Source organism: Nannospalax galili, unplaced genomic scaffold (genome assembly GCF_000622305.1).
Source record: "Nannospalax galili isolate Female #2095 unplaced genomic scaffold, S.galili_v1.0 scaffold934, whole genome shotgun sequence".
Taxonomy (NCBI): Eukaryota; Metazoa; Chordata; class Mammalia; order Rodentia; family Spalacidae; genus Nannospalax; species Nannospalax galili.
In genome coordinates, this window is record NW_008334762.1 from 673,129 (window position 1) to 693,864 (window position 20,736).

A 20,736-nucleotide genomic window follows, 5' to 3' on the forward strand; every position below is an offset into this window, starting at 1 on the left:
TCTAATCCTCCTACTTCCACCTTCCAAGTACTAGGATTATATCACTAGTCCCAGTTTACACAATGACAGGAATTGAACCAGAGCCTCATGTCTGCTAGATAAGCATTCTACAAACTGAATTACATCCTCAGTCCTAATGCACCCAATTTTATAAAACAAACACTACTGGATATAAAGGTACAGACTGACCTCAACACAATCAACAGTGGGTAACTTTAATATCTCATTCTAACCAACAGATAGCTTATTTGGACAAAAATCAACAAAGAAATAGTTGAATGACATTAAAGATTAAATAGACTCAGTACACATCTATAGAATATTCTATCCAGACACTATGTATTCTACAGAATACACATTCTCAGCAGTCCATGTGTTTTAAAATAGACCACAGTTTAGGTCATGAAGCAACTCTTTAACAAATATAAAGAATTGAAACAACTTTTTAAGTTCCATCTGATCCTAGTAGGATGATGCTAAAAATCAACAGCATGGAAAACTAAAGACATATGTAAAAACTCAGGAAACTGAACAACCCATGACTGAATTCTGACATCATCCAAAAAAAATCAGGAGCAAATTTTTTAAATCCTACATTCAAATGAAAACAAAACCACAGTGTGCCAGAACCTGTGGGACACAATGACAGGAGGGCCAAAGAAAAGTTTATAGTTAGAAATGCCTAAATTAGGAAAACAAGAACAAATCAAACACAAAATCAGCAAACAGAAATAAATAAAAACCAGGGCAGGCCAAACAGAGTGGCACATGTCTTTAAGCCCAGCACTTGGGAGGCAGAGACAGATGAATCTGAGTTCAAGGTCAGCTGGTATTTATAGGCTGAATATATTATAGGTTGAATATATATTGTTTGGGGGGTATATGTGGGAGGATCAAACTGAATACACTTTTTCATGTGCATAAAGAAAATTTTTAAAGGTAGAACATACCTCTTAATGGAGTATTTGAAAATGTGTGGGAATTTGGTTATAACAATGACTTGGGGATTTTTATTAGGGATATTCCAATATAACAAAAAACATGTCCTAGTCCAAACTATCAGTAAGCATGCGCATCACCCCACCCTCCCTACCTTACCCAAAATCTGTTGTAAACCAATTAGGCAGCTAAGATACATGCAAAAAAATTATAGTTCTGTTTTCCAGCTGCTATATCCCTACTCACATAATTCAGAGATATGGAGTAAGGAAAATGAAACAGAAAAGTGGGGATTTGGGGTTGGTTGAAACAGGGTCTTGCGAAATAACCCAAGGTATCCTGGAACTCTCCATCCTCCTGCCTTTACAGCCCATGTGCTGGGATTACAGGTATGTACTACCATGCACTGCTTGAGAAAATGTATGCCTAGTGCTTGCACTACTACAAATAAAGATATAGGTAAAACATACTGTGAGAGACAGGCCTGAGCCTAGGGTGAAAGTCTTAATGACAGCCATACAATAGGCCCGAGGCAACTGCCAGCTGACCACTGGAGCCACAAGAAATGCCTTGTGGCATTTGCTCCCATTGGCAGACCATGAGACTGAGCTCGCCACTCCCTAATCACCACCCTTGAGATCCCAAATTGCAACACTTAGACCACTTGGGTCACATGATTCCCAGGAAACCAGGCCCCATAAGGAAACCGGAACCTAAGTAACCTAAAACCCATTATGCTAATGAGGTGTCAGTCTCCTCACCAGCCCTGGGGTTGCAGAAGTAGCAATGACTGGAGGCAGCACCTGCACGCAAAAGAGCTGCTTCAGCGCTGCAGTGAGCAGAAGAGCTGCCTCAGCACACCAACGAGTGAGTGGAAGAGCTACCACAGCTTGCAGCCCAGCGAAGAGCAAAGGGCAGCGCCCGTGCGATCAGGGCGGCGCCCAGAAGGCAGTGCCCGTGCGCTCACAGGCAGCACCCGTGCGCTCACAGGCAGCACCTGTGCGATTGCAGGCGGTGCCCGTGCAAGCGGAGGAGCAGCGCCTGGAGACACCACCCAGCACCGGAAGAGTGGAGGGGTGGCCGCAGCTGGCAGCGGCCGCAACATACACTCTTCATTTTTATCGTAAACAAGCATTCACTAAAGTAATTTATCAAACATACTAATGGAGTTCAGGGGCTGGAGAGATGGCTCAGTGGTTAAGAGCACTGACTGTTCTTGCAGAGGACTCAGGTTCGATTCTCAGTCTCCACATGGTGGCTAATAATCATTTGTAGCTCCATCTCCATCCAGCTCCAGGGGCTCTAATGCCATCTTCTGACCTCCATAGGCATTGCACGACATAGGTATACTTACATACATGCAGGCAATACACTCATACACATAAAAATACTTTTTTTAAAAAAGCAACTTTTTAGAACTCAAACTATGTCAGTCTCTTCTCTATTTCTTTAAAGCAGAGCAATATTCTCTTCTTATATAAGTTCGGGATACTAGGTATAGAGCAGTGTAGCCATCAGTACATAACAACTTACAACCAACTCACCTTATGAACAGCAAAACTTGATTCATTTTTCTCTAATGCTCTTTTGGCATACTCTAGGGCTTCATACACCAAAACTTTTTTTTCCTCTTCTGAAGTTGTACTAAGCTGAGCTATGCCACGAGATGCACGGGCCAACCTCCACAGTAACTCTGCATCTTCACTAATTTAAAACAAAATATAAAACCATTTTAATTCATACTGAAAACATGTTAAAGATATCATCACTAATGAGTGATCTTTCAGCAGAGTTAGAATATAGTAACATGCGACTAAAGGCATTAAGTATTATTTTCATTCATAAAAACTCATTTGATAGAATCTATTGAAATTTCCCATATTATTCATAAATATTAACTGATTGATAGATAATATCTAAACTACTTCCTTAGGAAATGTTCTTATATTTTAGTTCCCTGAACACTTTTCCTACAAAACTCAACCATGCAACCTGAGGTTTGAACTAACATTGTACTCCATATAACTCACTAACTGGTTCAGATAGATACATAAACATTATAAACAAGACCATACTCCACAAAAATGGAACTACCAAATCCTAAGCCCTAAATACAACATTTAACACATAACAGATGTATGACAGGTATTTACTTGCATGTAAATGAATGACTGAACATAAGTGTAATCTCAAAATAAATCCTAAGTTTGAATACCATAATGATGCATGACATATTTCAAGTAAAGACACCACATCCCTTGAAGAACAGCTATTTAAATACAATTATATAAAACAAGAAATGGTTAATAAGTTAAAAATCACTATTAACTTTCTGGAAAAATGTGAAAAATTGCCTTTCTTTGGAATAAAAAAATTACTATTAACAAAAATATTTTAACCTTAAATTACTTTTTATTAAACACCTGTGTTTAACCCTACATTATATTTTTTCCTTTTTAATGAAAGATTGTATTCACTTAAAATTTGAAACTAAGGGGCTGTAGAAATAACTCAGCAGTTAGAGCACTGACTGCTCTTGCAGAGGACATGGCTTCAATTGCCAGCACCCACATGGCAGCTAACAACTGATGCGTTCTTCTGACCTCCAAGGCCACTACACAACATGGGTGCACTTACACACATGCAGGCAATATACTCATACACAAAAAATAAAAATAATAGATAAAATATTTTTTTAAATTGAACTAAATGCAGCAATAATATATATTAAGTTATATTGAGTAATTACACCTTACAGCTTCCTTTGGGGGCTATTACTATAAAATGTCAAAATAGCCAAATCAGGACAGACTAAAGAAAGATTGATTCTACAGATACCTATCAAGTAAAACTGATAGGAATTAGGGAAAACCCGGTTTTTCACTTTGAACAAAAGTAGATGAAAAGCAACTCAATATTTTTAGATTAAAAAGATGGAGATAGATATCTAGAAATTTAAATTTTACTTTGTTTGATGTATTTTATAGGGTTGAAGTTTCCACCTCTACCCTCCAGAAAGTGTGTACACACTGACATTCTAATACTATACACATGATCTAGTTCCAAAAATAGAAAAAGGAAGTGTTCTTGGTTGCTCTGAAAAACTTTGTAAACACAGTCACCACTCAATAGTACCATACCCCCAACCCCCAATAAATTAATTTAAATCTTATACCAATTGGGGATTACTTTTTTAAGAAATGAGAACTATATAATACATATGAGAAAATATATATTTAGTAATACATTCATGTAGAATAAGAACAAGTTTTTTTCTAAATCAATGAGATTCAAAGAATATTTTTCAATAATTTGCTTTAAATAAGTCATTTACTGTAAACTAAACTCTAAGGAACACTACTTTGAAGAAAAAAAATGCTGTAACAAAATTTCAAGATCAAGAACCATTTACTATTAACAGAAAATTGTGAGGGCACTTTAAAACTTCGCAATCACACACTGCCTACCTTTCCTTGTACTGGATTAGCAACTGATAGAGCTTTTCTGTTTCTCCACTTTCATACAAGTAGTCTGCTTGCTCAAGTACTTCTTCAACTTCAAGATTATAAAATGAGGGGGGGAAAAGGCATAATAAAATAGGTTTTCCTAAGGCAGATGACAGTAACTCTAAAAAACAAACATTTATATATGTGCTGACAAAACTACATAAAGAAACTACTTTTGAGGAAAAATCAGGAATTCTGAGTAATCTAGACAGAAGTAGGGTAGGAGTATGAAGAGATTATAGCAAGTGATCTGCTGAAACCATGGGAAACACAACTGGGAGAACTTGTGACTAAATTTAATACTCAATACTTTTTTTCTTTTTGGTCTTTTTGAGACATGGTCTCCCTGTAGCGCCAGCTGTCCTGGAACTCACTATGTAGACCAGGTTGGCCTTGAGCTCACAGAGATCTGCCTACCTCTGCCTCCATACATTTTTAAAAAGTAAAAAAATAAAAATTCTTGTGAGGAATTTATGGCACAGAAACCTGCAAAGTCTTTTTGCTACTGCTGTTAAGTATCATGCTTTGTTGATTAAGTATCATGCTTTGTAGGAAATGATTATAAAAACTACTTGCAGCACCGGATTTTATTAATATTAGTGACTTAATATAATTATTACAAGTTCATAATTATATTTTATACTTGCAGCACTGAGTAGCATTAATATTATAGTGTGGATAGAACCACACTGTTTTACTATATTCTGTTATGTAACACACATATAGAGTGTTATGGAATAAAGTTGAGCCTGTCACAAAAAACTAAGATGAAGCTAACTACACAGAAAATCTGAAACTTACTTTATTGTGACTGTGTTCCAGCCAATTCTTACAACTATTTTACACATGACTGTAAAATACATAAACATTATTGACAGTCTAGTGCTCTAAAAATTGGACTGCTTATTTACAACACATTAAAATTGATCTTCAGTTTTTACTAAGGAACTTATACATTTAAAATTTGCCTTCTATAAGAGCACCATACTATACAATCTTTATAAGTCAACATTCCAATGTGCTCAGTTTATTAATCTTGATTTATTTTAGTCACACTATATTTAAGGTTAGAAATTTATTTAAAAAATTAAAACATACTACACTAACAAGTCTATGAAGGTCATGACATAACTAATATATTACCTAATAATGTGAATAACAATGGCAAACACTAAAATTTAAAATATTTTAATTATTATTTTTATTTTACGTGTATGAATGAGTGTATTGCCTACATGTATTGTACCTGCCTAGGTACGCGTGTGTTGTGCAATGCCTACAGAGGTCAGAAGAGGGCACTGGATCCCCTGAACTGGAGTTACAGACTGTTGTTAGCTGCCATATGGTTGCTGGGAATCAAACCCGGGTTCTCTGCAAGGACAGCCAGTGCCCTTAACCGCTGAGCCATCTCTCTAACCCCAGAAACACTAAAATTTAATGAAGATTTCCTTTTTCTCAATAATTCTACTTCAATCTTACTAGGCAGTGGAGTTTAATATAGTCACTTGGCTGGTTAATTTATCAAGTTTGCTTTCATTCTATTTCATTTTATATTCTCATCTGATCAGTGGTTGATTTGTCAGTTAAGATTTTAAACACACAAAAATTTTGAAGCAGTAATCTCTGCATCCTTAGAATTAAGTAATTATACATATATATTATGTATATTTAAATCTCAACAGGCTATCCTGGGACTTATGATACTTCTGCTTCAGACTCCCACTTTCTCAGATTAGATATGTCCCACTATGAACAACTTAACAAATTTGTTTTAAGTTACCAAGTTAGTTAGAATAGTGACAAGAATATTAATACAGTATTATGTTAAATATATCACTTGGTAAATTCTGGTGAGCATGACATGTATAAACAGCAAAGTTATTATTATTCTACAACTTCCTGAAAATTAGTTACTGTACTTAACAATAATTCTGTATCTCATCATGCCAGTAATTAAAAAAAATAGTTTAGTAAATAATATAATCTTTTTGTATGTATTCTAGTAACTCCAAATCACTTGGTCCCAATTTCTTTATTATACGTTATAGTGTAATAAATAATACATTATCTGAAAAATATGTAATCTCTTCTGATTCTAAAAGGAATTCTGAAAACTATACAGTATATAATGTATAAGAAAAAGTACACTTATAGTACTATCGTCTTATATAGGTGCTCAAGTAGGAACATTAGACCACTTTGTGTACACATCTGCAAATTGGCTGTTGTCTACTTAATGTTCTGTGCCTTCCTGAAAATATTTTAAAATATGCTATGTTCCTGATATACAAACCATATTAAATCTAAACTTTTCAAGTAAATTACTTTCAGCCTAAAGTATGAATACACAGGCATCCTAAGATGAATTGAGATACAACTGTACAATGAAATATTAAATCTGACCTAAAGTAAATATGCAGAAGTTCCTAAAAATTCTGTAAAATTTTATCAAAGAAATAAATGCCAATGGTATGAAGCCTTGCATATCTATGTGCTAATAAACTTTGGTGTTCTAGTTGTTGATAACTGTATGTAGTCATATCAGAGTCATGGAGACAAGAATGAAATATCTAGTAGCTATTGCTCAGGCAAAGAAAATTGCTGTATTTCAGTTTTCTTTATATAGGGCTTAATACATGGAAAATATGTACACTGATATTCAAGGATCTATGTAATAGCAACACCATCCATATGAGGCCAATCTTTCACACCAGTAATTCTATATACCTTAGCAGTACGGGAAACAATGCTACTAAAAAGAATCTGAAAAATTACTTAAGTAGGAAGAAAGATATGTAGGTTCATCCTCAAAGAGGAAATATTTTAAAATATATGAAAAGAAAGCAACCGAAATAATATATGAAGGACTTTTAGGTTGTTCACTTGTGATTAACTTATCTTCTAAGTACTGCACAAGTGAACTTTCACATGCAGAGGAGTAGTGTGAAATCCTAATCTATCCTTCCAGAGTTTAAATGTGTCCATTTAAAAGAAACAATGTTGGGAGCTGGAGAGATAGTTAATCAGTTAAGAACACTTGCTATTCTTCCACAGCACTGGAGTTCAAGTCCCAGGACCCATAAGGCAGCTAACAACCATCTGTAACTCCAGCTCCCAGGGGATCCGATACCCTCTTCTGGCTTCTTCTGGCATTGCACACACATGGTGCATTTACATATATTCAGACAAAACACTCATACACATAAGATACAGATAATAAATAAAAGTAAAAAATAAAAAGAAATAATGTTCTTTATAAAGTTTTACTGTTTCTTCAGGTCCTGCTACCAACTGGGTATTTGCTGCCATCTTGTGGCAAATACAGACATTACCATTTTAAAAATGAGTCCTAGGCTAGGAATATAGCACAGTGGTTGAATATGCCTCATTTTCAAGAGGCCAAGCACCTTACCAAAAAAGGAAAAAGAAATTAATCCTATGGGGCCCAGAAAAGCCAGTCCTGCTAGGAAAGGACACACCATCACTTCTGCCATATCCATTGAGCACAAAGCAGCCACTCAGTCCAGCCAGTTCATCATGGAAGAGGACTACATAGGGAGGCATCCCAGGAGGTGGGCAGGGGTCTACAGATGGAGCCCCCCTGGAAACCAGCAATAACACTGACTTCTTTGCCATTTCCTCCCTGAAGACTGCCTAGATTCCCTTCATCCTCTTTCTTTCCTCTCTATTGGCTTAGAATATGGTCTATTATTGTTCTTTCTTCAGTCATTCTTAATTTTTTTTAACCTGTATACTGTAGTTAATCTGTCCTCTAGATACACAATGCCTCTGAACTCTGATCATAGTTCCTGAGTCTTACTGTTTTCCAGCATGTTAGTCTTACTTTGCTCTTTTTGCTTTTTTGACTGTTTGAGACAGGGTCTCACTATGCAATCCAGAGTGGCCTCAAACACTAGATCCTTCCCCCTCAGCTTAAGTGCTAAAAGGTACTGCTTTTTTTTTTTTTTTTTTTTTTTTTTTTTTTTTGTCTTTAAACATCATCTTTTCCTATAGTCTGAGCTTGCTTGAATTTTCCACGTTTAATACTTTTTGCTCTCCATTTCTTCATACTGCTATTTTTCTTTTCTGAGCTTACTTTCTGAATATTTCAAATTATCTTAGCCTGATAGCTTGCCACATTTAGAGGTTTGCATGAGTCTTTTAGTGAATCTTATTTTACTTGATCCCTAGTTGTGTCCTTTTTGCTCCCAGTTTTGTAATTTTTTTGTGCTGATAATGCTTTTTATCTGTCTAACTTTTTGTTTTCCATACCAGCAATTTCTCTTTCTTCTTTTTACACTGACTTTTCTGATGGTCTCTTCCTGGTATCTTAAGTTAGATGCTCAATTCCTTCCTCCTTTCTTTCTTTCTTTCTTTTTTGAGACAGGGTTTCTCTGTAGCCCCAGCTGGCCTGGAACTCACTATGTAGACCAGGCTGGCCTTGAACTCACAGAGATCGACCTGCCTCTGCCTCTGAAGTGCTGGGATTAAAGGCATGTGCCACCATGCCTGGCCATTGTTCTGTTTTTTAATAAACACAGCTAATGCTATTAATTTCTTCCAAGTTCCAATTTAGCTTGTTATTCCATTTTAAATAATTATAATCTTATCCTTCTCTGTGAATTATTTAGAAAGTTATCAAACACTGGATTTCCTTGGTCAACTTTTATTGTTGATTTCTAATTTTACTATATTAGGATTGGAAAGTGTGACAGAATATTAATTTAATTTTATAGTATGGTTGATTATTAGAAAAAAATTTACTTCTTTTATTACCAAGTACATGGTACTTTTTTGTTTAGATGTAGCCCAGGCTGTTCTTGAATCAAAACAGAAAAAAATAAAAAAATCACTCCTACGGGGCCCAGAATGTTGTATAAGTCCCTAGAGTGTTGGAATTGTAGGCATGCACTGCCAAGTCTGTGCCCAAGTATGAAATATTTTTTTAATGTTCTGCATAAACTTGTAAACAATGCAGTTTGTTGACTTTGTATTTATCTAGAAATTAATCACATTCACTGTATTGCTTCAAATTTCTGTATCCTTATTAATGCTTTTCTACTTCATTCATTGTTTTTTAAAAGCTGAATACATGTTTCAATAAGATAAATATGTGCTGCAAGAAAAAATAATCAATCGATCCATTACATCCAATGGAAATAACCAATAATATATATAATATACATTACATATATATACAGGACTCCCATATCCCAGCTCCTGGTTAAATGTTGAAGAAGAGAATGGAGAGGAGGGCCATACAGATTCACAAAAGTATGAAGGAAATCACCGTATGAAAGAAATCACTGACCTCTGTTGTGGTTTTAATGAGAAATGTCCCCCATAGGCTCATGTACTTGAATACTTGGTCCCCAGTTGGTGGCACTGTTTGGGAGGTTACAGAACTTTTAGGAGGTACATCCTTGTTGGAGACAGTAAGTCACTGGAGTGGGCTTTCCTTTATAGGCTTGCCCCACTTTCTATTCTCTTTCTCTGTCTGTCTGTCTGTCTGTCTTTGTATGCGTGTGTTTCCTGTGTGTGGATTAAATGTGATTAGCCAGCTTCCCAGTCCAGATGCCTGCTGCCATATATTCCTTTGCATTATGGACACATAGTCTGGAACGATATGCCAAAATAAACTCTTCTATAAATTGTTTTTGGGTCATGGTATCTTATGACAGCAACAGAAAAGTAACTAATACAACCTTCTCATGCACCTTCACCCCTGCTACTACTGCACATGTACAAAGCTCATGCAGACCTCATGAAGGCCAATAACTGAAAAGAAAAATATTATTTTTATGTGTGTGAGTGTTTTGCTTGCATGTATATATAAGTGCACCATCTATATTCAATGCCCACAGGGGCCAAAAGAGAGCATCGGATTCCCTAGAACTGGAGTTCAATGGTTGTTAGCCACCATATGAGTGCAAGGAATCCAACCTAGGTCCTCTAGAAGAACAGCCAGTGCTTTTAATCACTGAGTCATCTCTCCAGCCCCTAAAAATGTTATTTTTAATTTAACGAATATATAGAGGGTTTTTTATGTCATCAAGACATATCTATAAAGGTGGACTATGATCATTCAAGGTTAAAGTAACTTTCACTTTGCATTTCAAGCACTATTTTGTTGCTTGGGAAAATATTAAAATCATTTCTATAAAGCTTAAGGAAACTAAGTAATGAGAAATAAACAGATATGAATTCTAATATCTACTCTGGCAATTTGAAATTTAACTTTGTGAGCTTTAAAATTTAATGCTAACATTGTCATAAGACTTATACTTAAGGTTGCTGTGAGAATTAAGTACCAGTGAAAAATCTACTAAAGTTTAAAATTATATTTGTCAAAATCAAATTCTCTGCTTTGTTCTTCATGAAAATGATACATTATAAAATTTAGAAAAGCATATCAGCTTTCAACTATCCATTTTCTTTACAGACAAGATAATCACAAATAAATGAAATAGGTAACTATTTCACTTTTGATAACACCCTCAAATTCTTCTATCAGAACATTAAAATAATACCAATTCAATATCAAATACTTCTTTTCCCCAATCACATTCTCCTTTAGAGATCACAAAAGGATCATTTTGAGGCTAGAGAGATTGCTCAGTGGTTAAGAGCACTGGCTGCTCTTGCACAGGACCCAGGTTCAGTTCCCAGCACCCACATGGGCAGCTAATAACCATCTGTAACTCCAGTTCTAGGGTATCTGACACCCTCTTCTGACCTCAGGCATTGCATGTTGCACTTACATACATGCAGGCAATAAATTAGTACACATAAAATAAAATTTTTTAAAGGATCAATTCATAAACTGAAGTGGTATTTCTCTTATATACTAAAATTCTGGATCTTTTAGCATAGTGAACAATTGTCTTAATGAGATATATTAACTGTCAAGTCTTAAAGTGTTTACTTATCTATAGTATACCAAAGATGAAATATAATGGAATTTTTCCACTTTTCGATCAGTTATCTGTTATTTGATACCAAGCTACATTCTATTTGAAATAAACTCTGTCTCCAAGTCCTAGTCCCATTCCGTATTTATATCAAGAAAAGCAAAACACCTTGGCAATGGAAAAATAAAAGATTCATTCTGTCCAAATCACCTTCCAAAACAGAGGTTGGCGACTTTTGCCATATATATATCGGAGTTTACAGTTTGCAAGCCATACATTGTCTCTTGCTATATTGTTCATTCTGCATACATACCTCACCTTTAACTTTTCAAAATGAAAAAAAAAAAAAAATTCTTGGCTCAAGTGTCCTACAAAGAGGGCTGCTGAGAAGACTCAGTGAGTAAAAACACTTAATGTAAGCCTGATACTGAGTTCCTTCCCCAAGACTTACATGTTAGAAAGAGAGAACCAACACCCACGAGTTGTCCATTACCTCAAGTAGTGTGCCATGGCACCCCCACACCCACATGCACACTAAATTAATAACGAAAAAAATGTAAATTTTTTAAAAGAATCCTACAAAGGTATAAAGTATTGAGGTTATTATTAAAGCTCTGGTTTCTAGAAATAAATATTTATACTGATAGAGAACAGAAAATATTGGTTTCATTATGCATTCAAAAACAACTAAGCTTAGGGGTGGAGACATAGCTCAGTAGCTGCTCTTGCAGAGGACCCGCGTTGGATTCCCAGCACCCACACAGTGGCTAACAACTGTCAGTAACTCCAGTTCAAGGGTATCCCATGCCCTCTTCTGACTTACTTGGGCACTGCATGACACAGATGCCCTTGCACGCAGGCAACACATTCATACACATAAAATTAAATAATAAAATATTTTTAAAATAACTAAGCTAATAAAATGTCAAACAAAAATAATGGACTAGGGAGATGGCTCTGTGGGTAAAGTGCTTGTTGTGCAAGCATGAATACCTGAGTTTTGATCCCTAGTACACACATAAAAAGCTCTATGTGGCAGCATGCATCTGTAAAACCCCAGTACTGGATGAGACTTTGTCTCAAAATTGAAATTGGACAACAAAAGAAGAAGACACCTATGCATAGGCACAGAGTTGCACACACTTACCTATGCACCCACCAAATAAATAAGTCCTCAAGATGTTTAGTTTATGCTTACCTTTGTCTATGGCATGAACCACAGCAGCCTGACAAATGGCTTGATAGGTTTCAAAACTCAAATAAGACAAAGCTGAGAATAAAAGTCCTCTCTTGATGGTTCTTGAGTTTCCTATCACCTATTGAAAATAATGTATCAAACTGTAAAACTCAGAAATTCTAAAGAAATTACTACTCCAAGTAAAATATATCCATTTTCCCCACCTCCAAAGCAATTAATTTTAAAAATGCTAGAAGCTTCAAAAAATACTTTAACAATTCTTCAGTAAAATTATTTCAAACCTTATATGCAGAGTGCATTTTAGTAATAATAGATACCACAAAGAAGTGATAATTTATCTAAAAGTCAATCACCACCTAGGAATAATTCAGTGTTCATAGAACACCATGGTTCCCAAGAACCTCAAAATGAATGAATGAATGCGTAAATGAATGAATAAATATAGTAACTGTTACACCATTATGGATATCTTTTACAGAGACAAAGGTATTATAAATTGTATGAAAGAAAATGATATACCAGCTCATAACAAATATCAGTATCATTAGGAGACAAGATAAATACAAATATAACTAATAATTAGTATACATAAAATTATATACAGCTCTCAGTGAAGATATTGTAAAAAAAAACATAGTTTTAAATAAATGATGACTAATAAACATATTCAAGACAAGTAGGGTGGCACATGCCTATAATCCTAGCACTCAGGAGACAGAGGCAGGAAGATCAAGGCCAGCCTCAGCTACATAGTGCTTCAAGTTTGAGGCTAGCCATGGTGGACCTGACACCCTGTCTCAAGCAACAAAATTCAGCAGATTTGGGAATTAATTTTCATAATTATGACCAGATACCTGAGACCAATGACAAAGATAAATACATATCACTCCTATAACTTTCCCCCTTTTCCCATGATTATTCTCTTTAACACAGTATCATTTTTCCTCTTCTGTCAAATCATTTCCATCAGCATAGAAACAAACTATGGGGCCCAAGATGTATTTACCTAAACTAGGTATTTTGTGCTGTTTCTCTTAAATCAGGTATTTTGTTATTTTAAATTCAAAAATACGTTTCTGAATGCCTGCTTAATACAACAGACATTCTGTGGTATGTAGGGGTCAGGAATCCAGGGGTGGCTTAATTTGGTCTCTAAGAGCTCTCATAAAGTTTAGTCAAGCCTTCAGCTATTGAGGTCTCATTTGAACTCTGGGGTTCCCCCACTCCCAGGTCCTTCCTAAGTGGCCAAGGTTGTGAAGCCCTGGTAATTCCCTTTTTTTTTTAAACCTGCATGCCAGATTGCAGGTGTGAGGTTTAACCTTTTCTTTCTTCCGTTTCTTCCCCCATCCCCCAAGACTCATCTTTAGAGAGTAGAATGGAAAGTTGTGCTTTCACTTTTATTTTACATAGTTTTACTCTTGGCTACCTTAGTATTTGATTAATGACATGTTTATATGTCACTAGATGCCATCACGAGCATCCTGAAATTCAACTTCTGATATGTCAGCTAGAGTGAAATGTGTGTTATTGTGAATAAAGTCAGGGACTTGTACAAGCTAGGCAGAAACGCACTAATAAGGAGTACGTAAATCTTCCCCTTTTCATTCTATTTCTTGTTGTAATATCATCCTCTTACACATTAGAAGTCCTGTGATGGACAGTAGGCCTTCTTCTTGGCTATTAAATACTTTCAATCTTTTATCTCGGCTTAAATATATAATTGTATCCTAAAGGCTCCTGTCTCTAGTCCAGACCTCAAAAGGCAACGCCAATCCATGTCAAGTTGGCTGACACATTTACTTCAGTCCAAAATGTAATTTATTTTTCCTTTACCCCGCACATTTCTTTTTGCAGTTGTAGCCCACTAAGTAGTACCATAATCTATTAGGCTGCTATAGTCACAAACTTAAAATGTTTTCCTTGACTATTTCTTTGTTGTTTTGAGATAGGGTCTTCCTGAAGCCCCAGCTGGCCTGGAACTTGCTATGTAGACCAGGCTAGCTGGACTTCAGAGGTATACCTGCCTTTGCCCCCCAAAGCATGCACCATCATACCCAGCTCCCTCTTTCTTAACCCCCACCATAAAGCTATCATTTAGATCTAATAATTCTACATCCTTTTTTTTTCAGTCTTTTTGAGACAGGGTTTCCCTGTAGCCCCAGCTGGCCTGGAACTTGCTAGGTAGACCAGACCTGCCTCAAACTCATAGAGATCTGCCTGCCTCTGCCTTCCAAGTGCTGGGACTAAAGGCATGCACCACCACACCCGACATTCAATACTTCTATATTCTTAAAACTATGAATGTACCTACTTACCTCCATTTCCAGTAAAGTTCAAGTCATCACATTTCTCATCTCTCCTACACCAGGCTCTCCCCACACTCACTGTACCCTATCCATTCTGACCACAGACAGTTGCTTTTTTTAATGAATATGGGATCAAACAACTTTCCTGTTTTAAAAGCTTTACTGATTTCCTATAACCGTTAGACTAAATCAGAAGTACTTACACTTTATAAGATCTTTGAGCTTTCTAACTCAATATTGTGTGTGTATGTATGATGTCTGTGCGTGCGAATACATAGAGTGCAGAGGTTAGAGACTACCTTTCCGGAGCCAGGTCGCTCCTTCCACCTGGGATTTCCTGAATGGGCAGGGCTGTTTAAAGTTTTTAGAACCTGGTTATGGTAGGCAGCCTTTCAAATGGCTTCTGATTCTGCCTTCTGATCTTCACTCCCTAGCCTGTTAACTTTCTCTTAAATGTACTGAGGATTTATCAAGTCTTTTACATGAAATAGAATACAACCAAGTAATGTCATTTACAAGACTAAGTGAAAAGACCACAAAGTTACACTCTCGAAGTTGTTCTATCTGTCCCTTTGCCTGCTCTAGGGAAAGTAAGCTGTCATGTCTATTGGCCGCAACAGCCTTGTGGAGAAAAGATTTACTACTGACAGCCATAGGTGTGAGCTTGGAAGCACAACTTTCCATTCTACTCTCTAAAGATGAGTCTTGGGGGATGGGGGAAGAAACGGAAGAAAGAAAAGGTTAAACCTCACACCTGCAATCTGGCATGCAGGTTTAAAAAAAAAAGGGAATTACCAGGGCTACACAACCTTGGCCACTTAGGAAGGACCTGGGAGTGGGGGAACCCCAGAGTTCAAATGAGACCTCAATAACTGAAGGCTTGACTAAATCTTATGAGAGCTCTTAGAGACCAAATTAAGCCACCCCTGGATTCCTGACCCCCACACACCACAGAATGTCTGTTGTATTAAGCAGGCATTCAAAAAGGTATTTCCGAATTTAAAATAACAAAATACCTAATTAAGAGAAACATAGCACAAAATGCCTAGTTTAGGTAAATACATCTTGGGCAGCAATGCCATCCCCTTTCAAGAATAAAAAGTTAGTCACGACCAGTTTAATTAAAATGCCAGAACTAGCCAGGCATAGTGGCACTTGGCACTCTGAAGAGAGATGCAAGCAGGTCTCCGCGGAGTTCAAGGCAACGTAACCCTACTTAACAAACAAAAGCAGCCAGAACTGAGATTACAATGAAAAAGCTAACTTCGGGAATATAAAACACAATCAAAGACACTTAAAAAAAGAAACCTACATTGTCTCTTACTTACAGGCATTTCCAAAGTCACACCCCAAACATTTTCTGTCGGAGGATACTACCGCTGAGCCACGCCCCTAGCCTGCCTGCCTTTTCACTTTTTGAGACCGGGGCTCACCGAGTTGCCCAGGCTACCCTTGACCTGGCTTTGTACCCTGAGCAGGACGTGAACTTGGCTACAATCCTTCTTCGGCCTCCAGTGGCTGGGGTGACTGAGGTAAGACCTTCAGTCCGGTAACTGAAAACACCTAGTTCACAGCGGTCAAAGTTCCTTCACCTTCCAGTTGTCTTTTCGGACAGGGAGGGGGGGGAGGACACCCCGCCGGGTTGGGTCGGAGGCGCGAGGTCAAGGCGGGAGCTGCAGGACGTCCCCGCCCGGGCGCCCGACTCCGTCCCGGAAGACGCCGGGAGGTCCCCGTGCGTGCGGCGCAGAGGGCAGACCCCGGGGGGCGGGTTACCTCGCAGCCGCGGAACGGCCGGGTGCCGCGGTGTTCGTGGCTGCCCCGAGTCTTCAGGCTCCAGGCGTCGGGGGCGGCTCCGCGTCGCAGAGGGAGAAGGCGCCAGAGCCGTGGGGCCAGCGCCATGACGAACCCCACAGCGGCCGATCCTAGCATTAACGCCGAGAGGCTGAGCGGCCCCGGGGCCACAGGCCTCCCTGACAGACCCCCGTCTCTCGCTTCCGGGCCGGCGCCTGCACAGAGCCTGTAGATTCCAGTCCTCCGGTTCCGTGACCGGAAATAACTTGATTAGGTGGGCGTGAACCAGTGAGCCACCGCGTTTGAGCACAGCAGTCCGAGGCGTGCGCGCGCCCTCTATAGGCCACTGTCTACCCTCTGTTGCAATTCTTCCAGGAACTTTCCTGCCTTGGGCAGAAGAGCAATTAACAGAATGGAATTAAAGATCTCAAGTAGACCCAATAGGGCTGGAGAAGTGGCCTAGCCATTAAGGGCACCTGCTGGTCTTGCAGAGGACCCAGGTTCCGTCTCGAACACTGACACGACGGCTAAAAACTGTAACTCCAGTTCTAACACCCTCTTTTGGCCTCCATGGGCTTTGCATGATACAGGTGCACTACATACATGCAGGCAAAACACTCATACACATAAAAATAAACCAACGAGACCCCAAAAGAAATATATGGAAGAAAAAGTGATTTTTCCTTGATTCTCCATATCCCTCGAACGTAAAGTGTATTCTGGCACTAAAGTGTTCTGGGGACTGGTGAGATGGCTCAGCAGGTAAGTATCCTTACTGACAAGTCTGACTACCTGGGTTTAATCCCCAGTACCCACATGGTAGTAGGAGAGAACCCACTCCTGCAAGTTGTCCTCTGACCACCACTGTAGCACATGTGCGTGTGTGCACATACACACACACACACCACACACTACATGCACATGCACACACTTTTTTTTTAAAGTGACCTTTTTGGATTTTTATCCATGCTTGGATGAATTGTCCCTCATAAGAGAAAGGAAAAGAAAAAATTCTAGAGGCTGGAGGTTGTGAGTAAAGAGGGGAGAAGTCACAGAAGACAAAAGCAAAGAAAGCGAAGTCTGGAACTGGAGAGATGGCTCAAAGGTTAAGGGCACTGGCTGATTGTGCAGAGGACCCATGTTCAGTTCCCAGCACCCACATGGCAACTAACAATCATTAATAAATCCAGTTCCAGTGAATCAGATGCCCTCTTCTGGCCTTCATGGGCATTGCATGGCATGGATGCACTTACATGCAGGCAAACACTCATATACATTAAATAAATAATAAATAAATAAATAAATAAATAAATAACAAAACGTTTAAAAGGAAGAAAAGCCCCAGCTGGTCTTAGTTAAAAAAGACTAAGAAGGATGTGAAGACTGTCTGTCTGTGACAACTAGTGTCATTGATCACTAGGGTTGATTAGGCTGATCTGAATGGCTAGGTGGTGTCCCCTTCTTCCCTCAACACTCCATGTGTGCATCTCCAGAAGCCACATGGGATGAAGAGGACAACCTTCCCTGATACAGGAAGACTCATCTTCAGTCAAGGATACACAAGTAGCTGTGTTCCCCTGCTAGAACCTCCAAACAAGCTCCCAAGAAAAACTAGGACAGAAGTAGTTTTAACAAGTAGGGAAGACAGGGGAATGTTCCTCAGAATTCTTACCTAGCATTCAGGAAGTCCTGGGTTCTAGCACCAGCACTGCATCAACCTGATGTAGTGGCACATGCCTGTAATTCTAAAAGCAAGGAGGAAATGCATAATCAAGCATTGATTCTCAAGCTCATCCTTGGTTACATAGTGAATAGTGGAATGAAAAAAATTGATATCTAAAATATCAGCACTATTGCTTTGAGTTTCAGGACAGCCTGGGCAACATGGTGAATTCCAGGCCATTCTGGACAACAGAGAAACCCTATAAGATTATCAATAAAAGAAAACAAAACATTCATATAAATAAACAGATAGAAGATACCCCATCCTGATACTTTGCTGGGTGGAGAATGCTAAGAAAAAATACAAGTTGTATCCTAGAGATGGCAAATAAATCAAATTGAATTTAACTGACAGTTTTTAAATGTCTTACATTTATTAAATGCGTATTTGATAAAGGTGTGATGCTGTGCTTGGAATCTCCATGACATTTAATCACTTCTTTATGTCATTATCTCATTTAATCATTGTCATTTTATGAATAAGGAACTCATGCTTCAGCATGGCTATGAATTTCCCAGAGTCACCCATGCCAATGAGAAAAATGATACTTGGTGTTCAATCCAAGCATCCTAGCACTAAAGGCATCAGTTCTTCTATTACATCATGCTAATGTCACTGAAGAGTGGAAAAATATGCCTTCAAGCATTGCAGTAGACTGGAAAGTGTAAGACACATTCTGGATCTTGTTCCAAAACATTATCATATTGGTCACTAGTTGTCCAAAAGATTAACTATGATTTGATAATAATAACACATTCATATACATATGCTTGAAAACACCATGCCACGTTTAATATATGCAAGTTTTTTGACTTTCATACAATAAATGACAAAATAAATTATATTAAAAATATAAAAATTCTCAATTCTTATTGAGTCCTAGTCTTTTTTCCAGAAGGAACCACTTTTATTTTACATATTTTTACTATTGGCTACTAGATGCCATCACGAGCATCCTGAAATTCAACTTCTGATACGTCAGCTAGAGTGAAATGTGTGTTATTGTGAATAAAGTCAGGGCCTTGTACAAGCTAGGCAAATACTGCACCGTCCGGCTGAACGCACAAATGCACTAATAATGTTTAGTATAATATATTCTATTTAACAGACTAATACGTTTATCTGAAATTCAGATTTAACTAGACATGTTAAATTTGTCAGGTAATGCTACTTGTTTTTCCATGGTTAGGAATCGTTAGTTTAGGGAGTGGAGCTGTAGCTCAGGTAGAAGGGTGCCTACCTTGCCTGTATGAGACCATAGTTTCAATCCTCAGCTTTGCCAATAACAGCACTGTACTATATATATGCATGTATATGTGTGTTTTACACACACACACACACACACACACACACACACAGCCCCTTCATTTGGAATTTGGTTATGCCCTTGTGTCAACTCAGATCATGCATTTTTTGGCAGAGGTACCCTTTCTATGCCTTCACATATTTATGCTTTTGTTATTATTTTTCCCTATTCCTGGAAAAATGGCATTTTCTTTGTGTGCATGAGCTTGAACCCAGGGCCTTGCACCTGTGCTCTACCACTGAGCTTTAACCCCCAGCATGAAATCTGTTTGAAAAGCAGATTTGAGGGCTGAGCATGGTAGCACATGCCTTTAATCCCAGCACTAGGAGGCAGAGGCAGGAAGATCTCTGTGAATATGAGGCCAGCTTTGTTTACATAGCAGCAAACAAACAATAAAAAACACAGACTTGAAAGGCTGGTGGTGTAACTCTGTAGTGCTTGCCTGGCATGAGCAAGGTCCTGGGTTTGGGCCCTGGCCCTGTAAGAAAAGGAGAAAGATGAGACACTTAATTCCCTTTTTTTTCCCTTTTGAGATAGGGTCTCCCTGTAGCCCCAGCTAGTCTGGAACTTGCTATGTAGACAGAGATCTGCCTGCCTCTGCCTCCTGAGTGCTAGGATTAAAGGCCGTTACCACACCTGGCTTTCATTCCCCTTAATAAATGTTATTGTTCTACTCTCCAAGCTCCCACCATCTATGCTATCTGCTCTCTTTCATGTCTCTTTAGCTTCCATTCTCTCTGTGTGTCATGTTGTGTCCCCTCCCCCCAACATACACATACCTCAGCAGGTTTCAGCTCTTCTGTCTTTCTCCCCTTCGGCAAGCCTCAGGTTCACTACATGATATTCTTTCTGTTAGAAATCCTTGCCATTTCACTACCAAAAACTTTCTCCCTTTCCCTACATGACTAAACTCTTTCTTACCTGGCTAATTTCAATTTAATTTTCAGCCCTCAATTTAAATGTTACTTTCATGGAGAAGCTTCTCTTGAGTCCTCCTAAATTTATTTTAATTTTCTTCATGTTCTAAGCACAATTCATTTAATTTTATTTTTACCT

At 38.1% G+C, this 20,736-nt stretch overlaps 2 protein-coding genes across 6 annotated transcripts in view; one reads left to right on the forward strand and one right to left on the reverse strand.

Annotated features, from left to right (window-relative positions):
• The window catches only part of Rmdn1 (regulator of microtubule dynamics 1), a 38,722-nt gene extending 21,818 nt beyond the window's left edge, over positions 1-16,904 (reverse strand). For 4 of the 5 annotated variants that reach the window (XM_029561801.1, XM_029561802.1, XM_029561803.1 and 1 more), the window contains exons 1-4: positions 16,634-16,904; positions 12,555-12,672; positions 4,407-4,494; positions 2,484-2,643 (exon numbers count right to left, since the gene is read on the reverse strand). In XM_029561801.1, coding sequence (XP_029417661.1) covers positions 2,484-2,643; positions 4,407-4,494; positions 12,555-12,672; positions 16,634-16,789 — 522 coding nt within the window. In that variant the 5' untranslated portion in view covers positions 16,790-16,904. Of the gene's footprint in view, positions 1-2,483; positions 2,644-4,406; positions 4,495-12,554; positions 12,673-16,188; positions 16,323-16,633 lie in introns of those variants that run through there. The other variant, XM_029561804.1, reaches the window with a different exon arrangement.
• Cpne3 (copine 3) overlaps positions 16,283-20,736 on the forward strand; it is a 72,166-nt gene continuing 67,712 nt past the window's right edge. The window contains exon 1 of the mRNA XM_029561799.1: positions 16,283-16,392. The gene's annotated coding sequence lies outside the window, so the exon portion shown is untranslated. The remainder of the gene's footprint in view (positions 16,393-20,736) is intronic.